Here is a 12299-nt window from a genome sequence, read left to right on the forward strand (position 1 = left end):
TCGCGTGCGCTCCGTGGAGGACTTCCGGATTCGGAGTTCCGTAACTCGAATGTTCGCAACACGGAGTGTACACAACACGAGGTATGACTACTTCTGTTGATGCAGCCTAGAATAGCATTCATTTTTTGACCTGCCAAATGCCTTTGGAAAACCCACAAGCAAGACCTGAGAATAATAGCCTTGTTGCTAAAGATCAATAGTAGATTTAGAGGCATACTTCCTCCGATCTTGAGGAAATAGTGCCTTCAAAACTAGTAGCCCAATAGCCTTGTCCTCTATGAAACTGGCAAATCCCCTTTCAAAGACATTTAAGCTTGTGACCATCATTACATCTTGTGGTAGCAAACTTTTAAAGAAAATGTGCTGTTTGAAGAACCTCCTTTGGTCGTTCCAAAATATCCTGCCAAACAACTTTATTGAATGACTCTGGGTTCCAGTGTAATGATGAAAAATTGTATTTCTGCCCACTTTTTCCACACTACGCAATTTTATAAGTTTGTCACACACTCACACTTGCTTTCCCACCCTAACTTAAAAGCCCCAAGCTGAAGCCTTTTCCTTATTATAAGAAATATTCTAAACCTCAGTTTATTTAGTTCAGCCTTTCTGCATCCTCTCAAACTATACAACCTTTTTGAGATGTGGCAACCAGCACTGTACACAGTACTCCAAGTGTAGCCACTACACTACATGTTTATAAAGGCACTGGAATCTCTTGGGCACATGAATGGCAATACAAAAAATATAACACACTGGCAACCTGGACAACAATGCAATAAACTAAACAATGGTCCAGTTTGGTCTCACTATGCTTTAGTGAGGAGCAAGCTTTGCTCCTCCCCTGGCCTTGCTGTTTTCAGACTACCCAGAGCTCACTATTTGTCTTCCCCAAAGAAGCTACCAGTCACAAACTAATAACAAACATCAGTTACAGCTCACAGTTCATTAGGAATAAATGAACAACACGATTAATCTTAAATATGTGCACAGACCTGTTTCCTTTGCCATGGGCCAATGATGGAGTGCCCTCTTCTTCTGGCAAGAATTGCATGGCACCTGAGCTTGGATGCTGCCAGCATTCTCCTTTTTGAGAGATGGAAGTGGACTGCTTTTCCACACCACATTGTAATAGTTGCATGACATGCAGAAATTCAGCTCATGGAAATGAAAATGATGGGGAAAAGATCACCTATTACCTATTTGCCTGGCATGCAACTATTAAAAGCAGATAACCTCAGTCAGCATAAAAGCATAGCATCATTACCAGGCATCATACTAAGCAGCTTCTTGAGTTTCCACACTGTGAAAGTCAAATACGTTGCATTTCACTAAAATGAAAGCAGGATTGATGGTGCTAAAAGCTTTTTTCAGTTTTAAGCAATGAAGAATGAACAAGTGTGTGTGAATAGACTTCTGATATTTCTTATAGAGAGTTACAAGGATGTAGGGCCAGGGACTATCCCCTGAAATGGACAGCAAAGCAGGATTAAGCTCCACCTTGCACATTGAATGAAAATGCAGAAACACTTAACTTCCTCTCCACACATGACATGCTAGTTTCTTTTTCATTCAAGATGGCATCCAAACCTAGTATCCTTATTCTTCATGAACTCTCAGTTTAGAGGGGCTGCACCTAGAGATGTCCCATTTAATTATCTACAGAAGTAGGATAGAGAGGCCTGGCCCCTAGACTCGAGGTTCCCTACCAGATTTATACAGCTGATTACTTGTGTGAATGAAGGGTACATGGAAAATGGATGCTAAATAAAATTACCTGAAATTAGTAAAGCCTCACTTCTGTATTCCAAACCTTAGTGTATACCCCCTTTTGTAGTTCTTAGGGCTGATGAAGGTAGCACAAAACAAGTGAATGATCTGAAGAACTGGAATGACTTTCTGCAGTATGTTAGGCTAACACTGGTTTCCAGTTCCCACTCGCCACACACACACTGAAGTTATCTGAGTTTTTGCTTCAAAGAAAGAAATACAAGATGATAAGTCACAAGCAAAACAAGGAACCGAACCATCTAATTCTTTTCAACAGTCATAATTAAAAAGCTTCATCACAGCTTCCAAAATACAGTGGTTTCCAGAAGCTAGATTCTTTGACCCAACCCATTTCCAATATATATATATATACATACTGTATTTTTAAAAACATATTCTCTTCAAAACAAATGTATTAGTTACAAGAGGCAACATTGTGGCTTTTCACTTTGCATAGGGCTTTATGATGGTTATTAAGTGCGACTTCAAGTACAAATTACATGGGCCTCTCCCATCAATGAAAGCAAGTTCTATGGATGTGTACAGGTGGGGAACAGTCATACAGCACACTGAGGTAATACAGTCTTTGTGCAGATAAATCCATTTTTTAAATGGCTTGTGTTTTACCACTTACTCATAAATGTGGCTAGAAAGCAGTTCTGCTGTAAAACCAAGACTTGTATCCCTTAGAAAACCACATTGAAGATAAGAAACTAGTCAGTGTTCTCTGCTGCCACGTTGCACTCACAATCAAGCCTTCAAAATAGAAAAAAACCTGTAACTGAGGTTCTAATAAGACATCCAAAGACTTATGAGATACTATGCTGTGTTTTTCCAACCAGGACATCAACAGCAAGTTTGACAACTCGAACCAATCTCCTGCCTGCTGAAGAATCTCTCAGCTGCTGTAAGAATATTTCAGTCTGGCAGTAAGAAGCAGCCAGTCAAAGCTGGGTAGCATAACAAATGTCAGTTATTGCTCTCTTTGCAATTCAAAGTACTGGGTGTTTTTTTGTTTTAAGCAGGTAAGTTCCTGACTCTTACCCTCTGCCTTCAAACTTTCAGCAACTGCCACTTGTGTATTGACTTCCAGTCCAAGTCTAACCAGACAACTTTAAAGCAAATCTGGCAAGGAACTAGAAGAGGTATTTCCGGCAAGACTCTGTGCCACATTTACACTCAATGCGCATCCGCTTCTTTGGAGAGCCAGCCAGGCCTCCAACTAGGCCAAAATTAGAGTCCATCCTTGTGCTTTCTGCATTTACTGGGTCCACTGTGGGAGAGATAGAGAAGGTGGGAAAATCAGCACTGGAACCAGAATATCTTTCATCATAGCAGACCTGTCACTGAATTTTATCTAGCGAATGCATCCTATCCACAACAAGGCTACATACTGGCCAAAAGGCTAAACTCATAAAAGTTCCCTGTTCCTTTAAGCTCTTACCTATCACACTCTTAAAAAGAAAAGATATCAGAATTATCTTAGAATACTGTTGCTATGCTTTATTTGCAATTCAAGGAGGAAATCTAACCAGAATTTTTTAATGGTTCAAAACATGATCTTCATTCTTAATCCCTACCTCCCAAAATGAACAGGCCTCAATGCTCACCTACATTTCTCAAGCACTCCCCTTCTTACCTTGCATGTTGTAGTCAAAGGTGAGTTCCTCACCAACACGGATAGGTCGAGTAGCAAAGAAGGCAATGCGTGGCAGCCGCTCATCCAAATTTTCAATGAAGACATTGTAAACCTGTAGGTTAGGGTTACACTGGAAGCAAAAAACAGGAGTAAGAGGGAAGTAAGACAAGCTCTACATTAAAAGTTATGTTGAATATATGGCTCCCTCCCCACTGTGATCTACCCCACTCACACTGTGGTTGACAAAATGTGAAATATTGCCATAGTATGCGGCATCCACTGTGTATACATCTTCTACGTAATCAAGGTCAAAGAGGTAAGTGGCACCCTGTCGATCATAGATCTGACCCCGTCGTTCAGCCTCCTCTGATGTGATTATCTGGGAGAGATGCAAAAAACAGTAAGCACTGCAAAAATGGGGCTACTGCATCTTTCTTAGTAATCTATTGAAAATATTCATCCAGATCTCATTTGTTCCCTAATTTCTGCTATCTCTCTGCTTGGTAACCTTTCTACACATGCTTAGACTCACTTTTGGTTATCAGTTTAATACAAAGTTCTAAGTTCTCAAAGAAGAAAACACCAGGTGGGCCCCACAAACAATCCAGAGATGCATTTTACTCATGTAAAAATACGCTGATTCCCGGACCGTCCGTAGGCTGGATTTAGAAGGCAACTGGGCTGGATCCGGCCCCCAGGTCTTAGTTTGCCTACCCATGCCTCAATGGATCAGTCACAAAGAGCCTGCCTATCCTTGTAATGTAACTGATATCCCCCTGTTCCCTGATCAAAGCAAATCTTGTCAACTGACCATATAAAGATCAATTTTATCACTTTGGAAAGTAAGTGCAAATATAACCCCTCCATCTTAGACTGCAGTATAGCTGTCTATTTAATTATGCCCAGTTTGACTGGAATATTTCAAGTTCCGATCCTTGTCATGTGTAAATATGCATAATACCTAGCCTTTTTAGAATTTTGGTGAGGAGTTGCTTCTGACGAGCATTTCAGGAAATCAGAAAACATTACAGGCAGTTAAAATAAGTGATACCAGAGGAGAAAGAGAGAGAGAGAGAGAGAGAGAGAGAGAGAGAGAGAGAGAGAGAGAGAATGTAAGAGATATTTCCATTCTTTATAGTTTCAGGGTTTTTTGTTTGGTATTAGCAACAAGTGATATGGATTATAGGTTGAAATGCAATGTTTGTTGTTTATTCCCAATATACTGTTATGTTTTATGTGTATTGCTTTTAATGTATTGATTTATTATTATTATTATTATTATTATTATTATTATTATTATTATTATTATTATTAGACAGTAGTAAATCTGACTGAGTTTAATAGGGTTTACTCCTAGGTAAATGGATATGATTGAAACCTAAATGTCTCTGCCTCTTCAATGAGTCTGAAGTAAATATTTCTACCTGAAGCTCACTGCTGGAACATGTCACGTACAAACATGGCGTTACTGCTTCACATCTTAAAGAATGGAACAGGCCAACCCAGCTTCAATTTTTCTTTCCTCCTGTACCCTGGATCACAACTAAACTTTTGGTCCATGCCTGCTCATCCTACCTCTCCTACATATTCCATGACAAAACTGTTCTTGCGGATCTTCTCCAGTGTGCGCACACCCCAGCCACGTCCATTATCTGTCCGGAAAATGCAAAGATCGTAACGAATGCCTTTCTGCACCACACGGTTAGAGCAGTCAATCCCACAGCTGCAGCGAGAATTGCACTCATAGATGGGCATGCCAGCCTTGATCTTCACTTGGCCAAACTCATTATATGCAAATTTATGGTGTGAAGCACCAGGACAACAACCTCCTGCTGCTTCTGACAGACAGTCCAAGCACTCACAACCCACAGCCACCTGGTTGAGTGTGATGCCCTCCCCAACCTTGTACTCATTAATGTAGACAAAGTCCCGGGGAGGCCCTTCCAGGTCCACCTCATTCTCTACCACAATGCATCCCTTGTGGTTGCGCTTGGCATTGAGTTCATATTCCCAATGCTGCAAAGCCCGCCGCTGTTTGGCCTTCTGCACTAGGTAGTTGGAGATGCCTTGGTCAAGCAAGCGTGTATTCTTTCTGAGCTTGCTTCCTCGTCGAATCAATGCCTGCTCTAGGTCCCGGTGGAACTGTTTGAGTATACTGATACAGCGCAGGTTCTTTCTGGGCTCCCAAGTGTTCTGTGACTCAGGATAGCCCCGCCACTTCACCAGGTAGTATTCCTCATCCTGAGTAAAAGGTAACCATGCACAGTGTCAGCTTAAAACATGACCATTCTCTTCCCAGAACTGAAAACAAACCCCAGAAAAAGCTCTCCCAATAACCCCTTCTTCTCTAACCTACTAAAACCCAAAGTAAAGGAAAAAACCCAGGTATCTCATGCAAAATCAAGCAACTCTGCAACATTATCTCTTAACAGCTTCAGTCCTATAAACTATGGGCCACCAATCAAAGAAAAGGGAGGTTATCTGTATCAGTAATGCCTGGCTAAAAGTATAAAGAGCAAAAAGGGGTGAAGGAGTGCCAACTAACACCAAATCTCAATGTACACTTAACTGAGAGCTAGGGAAAACAGATGCAAGGTTGTAGAAAAGGTGTTGCTAAAGTTGCTGGAGGGCCCAAGTAACTCACCCGAGCTTTCTTGTAGTCACACAGATACTCTACTTCAAAATCACAGAGGTTTTTTCTGGTAATACCCAAGCCAGAGCAGCAAACTTTCTGCAAACGGCAGAGATCCTGGAGATGGGACCAGGTTGATTTGCAACAAACAGTGCAAGCTATGGGAGATAAGGCAGATATACCATTAGAATAATTCCTTTAACAAAAAGTTGTAATATACTTTTCTGGCTAGCTCTATCATTGTTTTTAGGATCATAAGGAAAAGGGAAATCTCAGAATGTTAAGTCTTACATTTCTGATGTTTGCTGCCACAGAGAGCAAGAACTCTTAAATTTGTGCAACGCATCCTAGAAGGAACAGGTTTAATTCCCCACCTCTGTTCCCATTCCAGTACTAAACATACACACATTCCAACCATAATTCCTTGCCTGTGTTTCACTTTCACATCTGAGGTTTGCTTGTTCTTTTGCAAACCTATTTGCATATACTGTAGTGATGAATCTTAAAAAAGGTCCAAAGTTATCACAGCATGTGACTACTCAACGTATTTAACTAAACTAAATGCCCTGAATACCAACCCACAGCAAAATGTGGCAATGGACTTGTGCTGCAAGTCCTCATACATTTTTGTGATAGCTGTCATTAATTCTTGCTCTTATCCCTATCCCTAACACCTGTGTCCTAGTTGCTTATCCTTAGATATCTAAGCAACATACTTACATAAAACTATGTCAAATGTTATGTCCCAAGCAAAACATTTTGTTTGGCGGTATTTCTAACCAGTTCAGTTCCCAAAGAGTAGGATTACTTCCCCATTTACACAGAGGACTAAACATACAGCTTTTCTAGGGAAAGTGCTAAAATACTTCACTGTTCTAAAAGTTAAAAACCTTCTTCTGGTCTCCAGCTTCTCTTTGTTGATGGTCCATTTGCTGTCATCATTATTATAATTTATAAAGCACTAAAATCGCTAGGTGCTGTACAAAAATTAGAAATAACACAGCCCTTGCCTTCAGACTTACAATCTAAAAATAGACTTGACACACTGGGGGTGGGGGAATTATTTTTTTCAAATGAACAGTGGCATACATTATTCTCCTCCACCTCATTTAATCCCTACAAACCTGTGAAGTAGGTTAGGCTGACAGACAGTGACTGGCCCAGGGTCACCCAGGGCCAAGTGATGATTCAAACCCTGGTTTCCCAAGAGTCCTAGTCTGACACTTTAGCCCAGGGGTAAAGCCAGGCTTCAAAACTGCACGCCCAGGGTAATTTCCCCCGAAACAGAGCTGGTCACTCTTAGCCCAGGGGTTTCTTCAAGCTTATCACAGCTGCTTCCCCGTCTCCACCTGCTGCCAACCTCCCGACTTCCGCACACAAACTTCGTCCAAGTGGCTGAGTTGGCTGTCTCCCTCAGGAGTCTGACAGGCCAAGGGTCCGAGAGCAAGGCAGCCTTTGTCAGGAGCCCAACCTTGTGGCATTTCCTACCCCCACCACCACCCAAAAAACCAAACCCAAAACCGAGAGGCCTAAATGTAAAACGAGAGGAGGCGTTCAAGGCGGCAAGACTTTTTCAGGGGCGGTAGAAGGAAGCACATGGCGAAAACACAAGGCGGGGAGCGGGACACACACACACACGGAGGGGACGGTTGGCAAAAATAAGTGACGGGGGGGGCCCACAACGGGGGGAAAGCTCCTTTGCCCACGAAAGAGAAATCGGAAGGGCAGACCGGCGTTTTGGTCCTGGGGGGCGGGGAGAGGGGCGCTTCTGCCTCTCAGCAAACGAGACCCCCACACACACACACACATTCCCCTCACGGCTCCCGTTCTTTCTCTCCCTCCCTCCCTCCCCCTCACGCGCGCCGCCGCCTTCTTCGTCGTCGTCTTCTTCTTCTTTCCCGCCCTCAGCGCGAGGCGGCCACCCTACGGCCCCCGTGCCGCTTACGCCGCCTCTCGCGCGCTCTCCCCGCCCCCGTAACGGCCGCCCGCGTCCGCCTCGGTGTGTGTGTGTGTGTGTTGTGCCTCGCGACGCCCCCCTCGCCCCCCACCTCCGCGACCGAACGCCCGGCTGCCAAGCGCCGCTTCTGCCCGCGCGGTTCTCTCCATCGCCGCCGACGCCGCCTCACGCGGCCAGCCCGAAGGGGCGTCTCCTCATTTCTCTCTCTTTCTCTCTCGCCCGTTTTCCCTCTCACCTTTTAAATTTTCCGCCATCTTGCGCTTTTTTCCCCCCCAACTCCGTTCCAGCCACTGAGGCCGCCGGAAACTTTTTTCCGTCTCTCGCGTGAGGGTCGGAGCGGCGGAGGCGGCGCCAGAGAGTCGCGGGCGGCTCCTCGGGAGTTTTCCGCGCTCGCGTCCCAATGGCGAGCCCCGCTCCTCTCTGCAGGTCCCTCCCAGCGCCGCCTGCGACGAATGGCCGCTCGCTTCCCCGGCGGCAGCCTCCGTCGGCCTCAGAGTTAGTGGCCGCCTTGAGCCCCGTCAGGGAAAAGGCGGCGCATCAGTAGGTACCGTCACTTGCGAAGACAGGCGAACTAATCTGGAAGAAGCAAAGATCACCAGTGCCGAAGCAATCAATGATTCTTCAACATCAACTTCATTGGACTGGTTATGTTGTGCAGATGCCTGAATATCGTCTTCCAAAGCAACTATATTTCGAACTTAAAAATGGAAAGTGTAATGGTGATGGTCAACAAAAGAGGTTTAAAGACTGTCTAAAGGCAATTTTTTTAATAAAAAAAATGTAGTATAAACACCAACAATTGGCAAACACTGGCCTGCGAGTGCTCCAGTTGGAGAGCAGCCTTTACCCAAGGTGTCAGGGGCTTTGAAGACGCTCCGTAGGGAGGGAGATGCAGGACAATGAGGACAAGAACAAGCCATCTCAGGAACAGCTTCTTCTCCAAAGCAATTTCGGCCTTGAATGGGAAGCCTGGACTTTGAAAGTCATTTTATCTTACTGGTTATGCTGTATCATACTGTACTGTTTCAATTAGTGTTTTGAAGTTGTCTTAGATTTGTGTGGAGTGCCCTATCTGGGTGGATGGAGCAGCCCAGTAATTTCGCTGTCCCCACAGGGGGACAATGACAATAAAGATTATCTTATCTTATCTCTTATCTTAACTCAGGACACAAGGGAGAAACCTGCAAAGAGGAAGGCACGCTTGGCAAATCCACACTGTGATCAACTTCTGCCTGGAAACCAATATCCCCAATGTGGAAGGATGTGTGGATCCAGAATTGGCCTCCACAGTCACTTACGGACTCATTGTTAAAACTGTGTTCATGGAAGACAATCTTACTTGGCTAAGAGTGATCGCCAAAGAAGACGACGACAGAATGACCACTTAGGAATTAGTACCATCTTCTTCCTCCTGACAGAGCACAGCAACACACACTACACACACCTGCTCATCTAAATAAGTTCTTATTTTATGTAAACATTTAAAAAAAATAGTTTCTGCAACTTCCCAATCGAACTGACTTCTATGGAATCCCTGCATCTTCTCCACCATAGGTAAAATACAGAGGGTAAAATGTGCCTCATTTCTGCCCTTGCCTATCAGCCAGATACAAGGTTTTCTCTGGCTGGGGCAGAGAAAATGGGAAAGACAGCATTATTTATTTCTTGGCACCTAGCAACTTGTGCATTTTAATCCACACTCCCAATACGTCTATTTTTTATATATACTGTAAATAAATCTGGGTCATATGATGCCGAGTCCAGGCAATGGCCATGCTCCTAAGTAATACGGCAATGCTCCTATTTACTTACTTAACACACATCACTGGCTTTTTGTTGGAATACTACTGCCTCTTCACAAACGAAGGATGAAGCCATTTCCTATAGAGAACACTATTCTACCTAAAAGAGGATTTATAGAAACCATGGTTATTGATCCCTTCAGGAGCTTTAGGTCAGGAGGTGTTGGCAGGATCTCTCGTAGGTACATCACACCTAAGAATCTAGAGAATCCAGTCCTTGGCCATTTGGGGTGTGGGAAGAAGCCACAGTTGCTCAACTATTTGCAATGCAATCCCATGCAGGTTTCCTCACATCTAAGTGCCACTGTGCTCAGTGTCTGTTTATGCCTAGTATTGCAAGCACAACAGGCTTGCGAAACATTGCAGTTTGATTTCCCAATTCTTTCCCATCTCTTAAGGCATTTCTAAAAATCTGACTTCTCCCATCTTGGCCTCATGATTGCCCAGGGCCTGCATGTAAATGCCTGGCAGTGAACCATTCTGCCATTAAACATTTTGCTCTTGAACTGCTGTCAGGTACTCAGCAGGACCATACTGCCCTCTTTGCCCTAATTTCCCACTGCCTACCTTTCTTTATCTGCTCTCTGTTCTGCCCCTACCGGCTGCTACCTGCAAAATTGTGTGGCTATCTTTAGTATTCAGTCCGATAGCTGCACATTCTCCTGAACTGCATGAATGTGTTACTTAATGCTCACCAGGGTTTATCTAGATCAGGGGTGGCCAACTCCCAAGAGACAGCGATCTACTCACAAAGTTAAAAACTGGCAGTGATCTACCCACTTTTAGGGAGGGGAAAAGCCATGTTTTTTGGGGGGTGCAGGGCAAATATGTTGAGCTTTTTTAGGGGAGCCATACTTGAGCTTCTTTGGGGGGAGCCAGTGATCTACCACAGACGTCCAGTGATCTACCGGTAGCTCACGATATACCTGTTGGACGTGCCTGATCTAGATTCTAGAATGGGTACACCATACCTGCCACCAGATAGACCAAAACGGAAGTCTTGTAGTAAATTAGCCTTCTATAAGATCGAGGCAAGCATCTTCAAAAGATTCTGCTATAATGACGTTAAAAGATAATCATGCTTTACAATCTAAAATGCACAACCTATGTCTTCAAAAGTAGTGCAAAGGAAAAACCAGTGATAGTGAAAACAAGACTACCTACATTTGTCACAATAATATGTTTTGAATGCGCTATAAACATGCAACACCAGATGGCGCAAGAGAGCAAAAAGGAATTTAAATGGATTTTTACATTGGCTTTTTGTTGTTTTTATGATGTAATTTCTGACTTATTTTTAGCGTTTTTAACCTGTGTCTGGATCCACCCTAGCTCAGAGTCAGGCAACCATTTGGTTTCTTTAACAGGCTTGTTGCTGCAGAAGATACAGTTGCGCCTTCAGCCTTGCAAAAGATCTGCTCTTCCTTGCTGTGGTATAATTAGGGTGTTGTTTTTAGCCGGAACTCAGTTCCAGCATCTCTCAGGTGGGTGCCATTGCCATTATAAGAGAACGAGAGATGTTTGTGGTGAGTTCTAGCACCTCTTTTTCTAGAAAAATAGCACTGGGAATAATAATAATAATAATAATAATAATAATAATAATAATAATAATAATAATAATAATAATAATAATAATAATGGTGTCCTGCTTGCATCCAGGAAGGTGCTGCAGTTGCACCCTCAGTAACTTAGTAAGATCCAGGATGTCAAGACTCTTGGCTACATGGTGTTCAACAATTATCCCCTCTCCGTGCAAATAAGGTGGTGGATTCTACATACTTGGGGGATATCCTGGGTTGTATCCAATAATCCACAAACAGAACTCCACTTGCACAGCAGGGCTTCCTCTTCCTTTCCTTCCCTCCACGTACCCCCAAAATCTGTTCCAGACGGCTCTCCAAGTCTCTGGAGCTGATTTTGAGAATGCACAGGAGGCTGCAGGGGAGAAGAGGAGAAAGTCTGGTGGAAAATGAACAGTAGTTACCACCCCTGGGCATACAGAAGTACTTAAGTTTCTGAAATGAAATAAAACTACATTTTAAAAACTGTTTAATGGAAACCTTTGACTTTACTTAGTTACTCTGTTCATAGCTGTGGAGCCTGTAGAGAGAAAAAAGGATCTAAAGAAAAAGAAATCAGACAGACTGTGGGCCAAACTAGACATAACACAATGTGCCACTTTAAAATATGTTACTGTTGTTGTTGTTTTTAATTATAGGCACATAGGCAGGTGGCAATTTTAATAGGAACTGCAGCATGGGGAGTAGAAGGAGATTTAACCCTTCTTTCCCTAGTTACAATCCTGACCAAATTTCCTGTTCATTATGCTATTAGCCCTAAAAGAATAAAGCTCACATTGGCACCAAATTTATAATGTTCATATACTATCGGACAGCATTTTCCCACCCTATTGCCACCACAGCACAATGTACTACTTTTATGTTTCACTAGCAACCCTCTAAATATGAGAATAATGAATCAGGAATAGAAAAAAGTGTGTCT

At 43.4% G+C, this 12299-nt stretch overlaps 1 protein-coding gene across 2 annotated transcripts; it reads right to left on the reverse strand.

Annotated features, from left to right (window-relative positions):
- Positions 1 to 2012: 2012 nt before the first annotated feature.
- Positions 2013 to 8287, reverse strand: SUV39H1 (suppressor of variegation 3-9 homolog 1). Of its 2 annotated transcripts, none has more exons than XM_033173747.1 (6): positions 8231 to 8287; positions 6051 to 6196; positions 4982 to 5647; positions 3639 to 3785; positions 3407 to 3536; positions 2013 to 3040 (listed from the first exon to the last, which is right to left on the reverse strand). In XM_033173747.1, the coding sequence occupies exons 1-6, from the start codon at positions 8247 to 8249 to the stop codon at positions 2904 to 2906; spliced, it is 1245 nt and encodes a 414-aa protein (XP_033029638.1). In that variant the 5' UTR covers positions 8250 to 8287; the 3' UTR covers positions 2013 to 2903. The 2 variants fall into 2 exon arrangements, with proteins under 2 accessions (XP_033029638.1, XP_033029637.1); XM_033173746.1 differs by lacking the exon at positions 8231 to 8287 and adding an exon at positions 8087 to 8159.
- Between the last annotated feature and the right edge of the window lie 4012 nt (positions 8288 to 12299).

The sequence above is a fragment of the Lacerta agilis genome, chromosome 16, assembly GCF_009819535.1.
Source record: "Lacerta agilis isolate rLacAgi1 chromosome 16, rLacAgi1.pri, whole genome shotgun sequence".
Classification (NCBI taxonomy): domain Eukaryota; kingdom Metazoa; phylum Chordata; class Lepidosauria; order Squamata; family Lacertidae; genus Lacerta; species Lacerta agilis.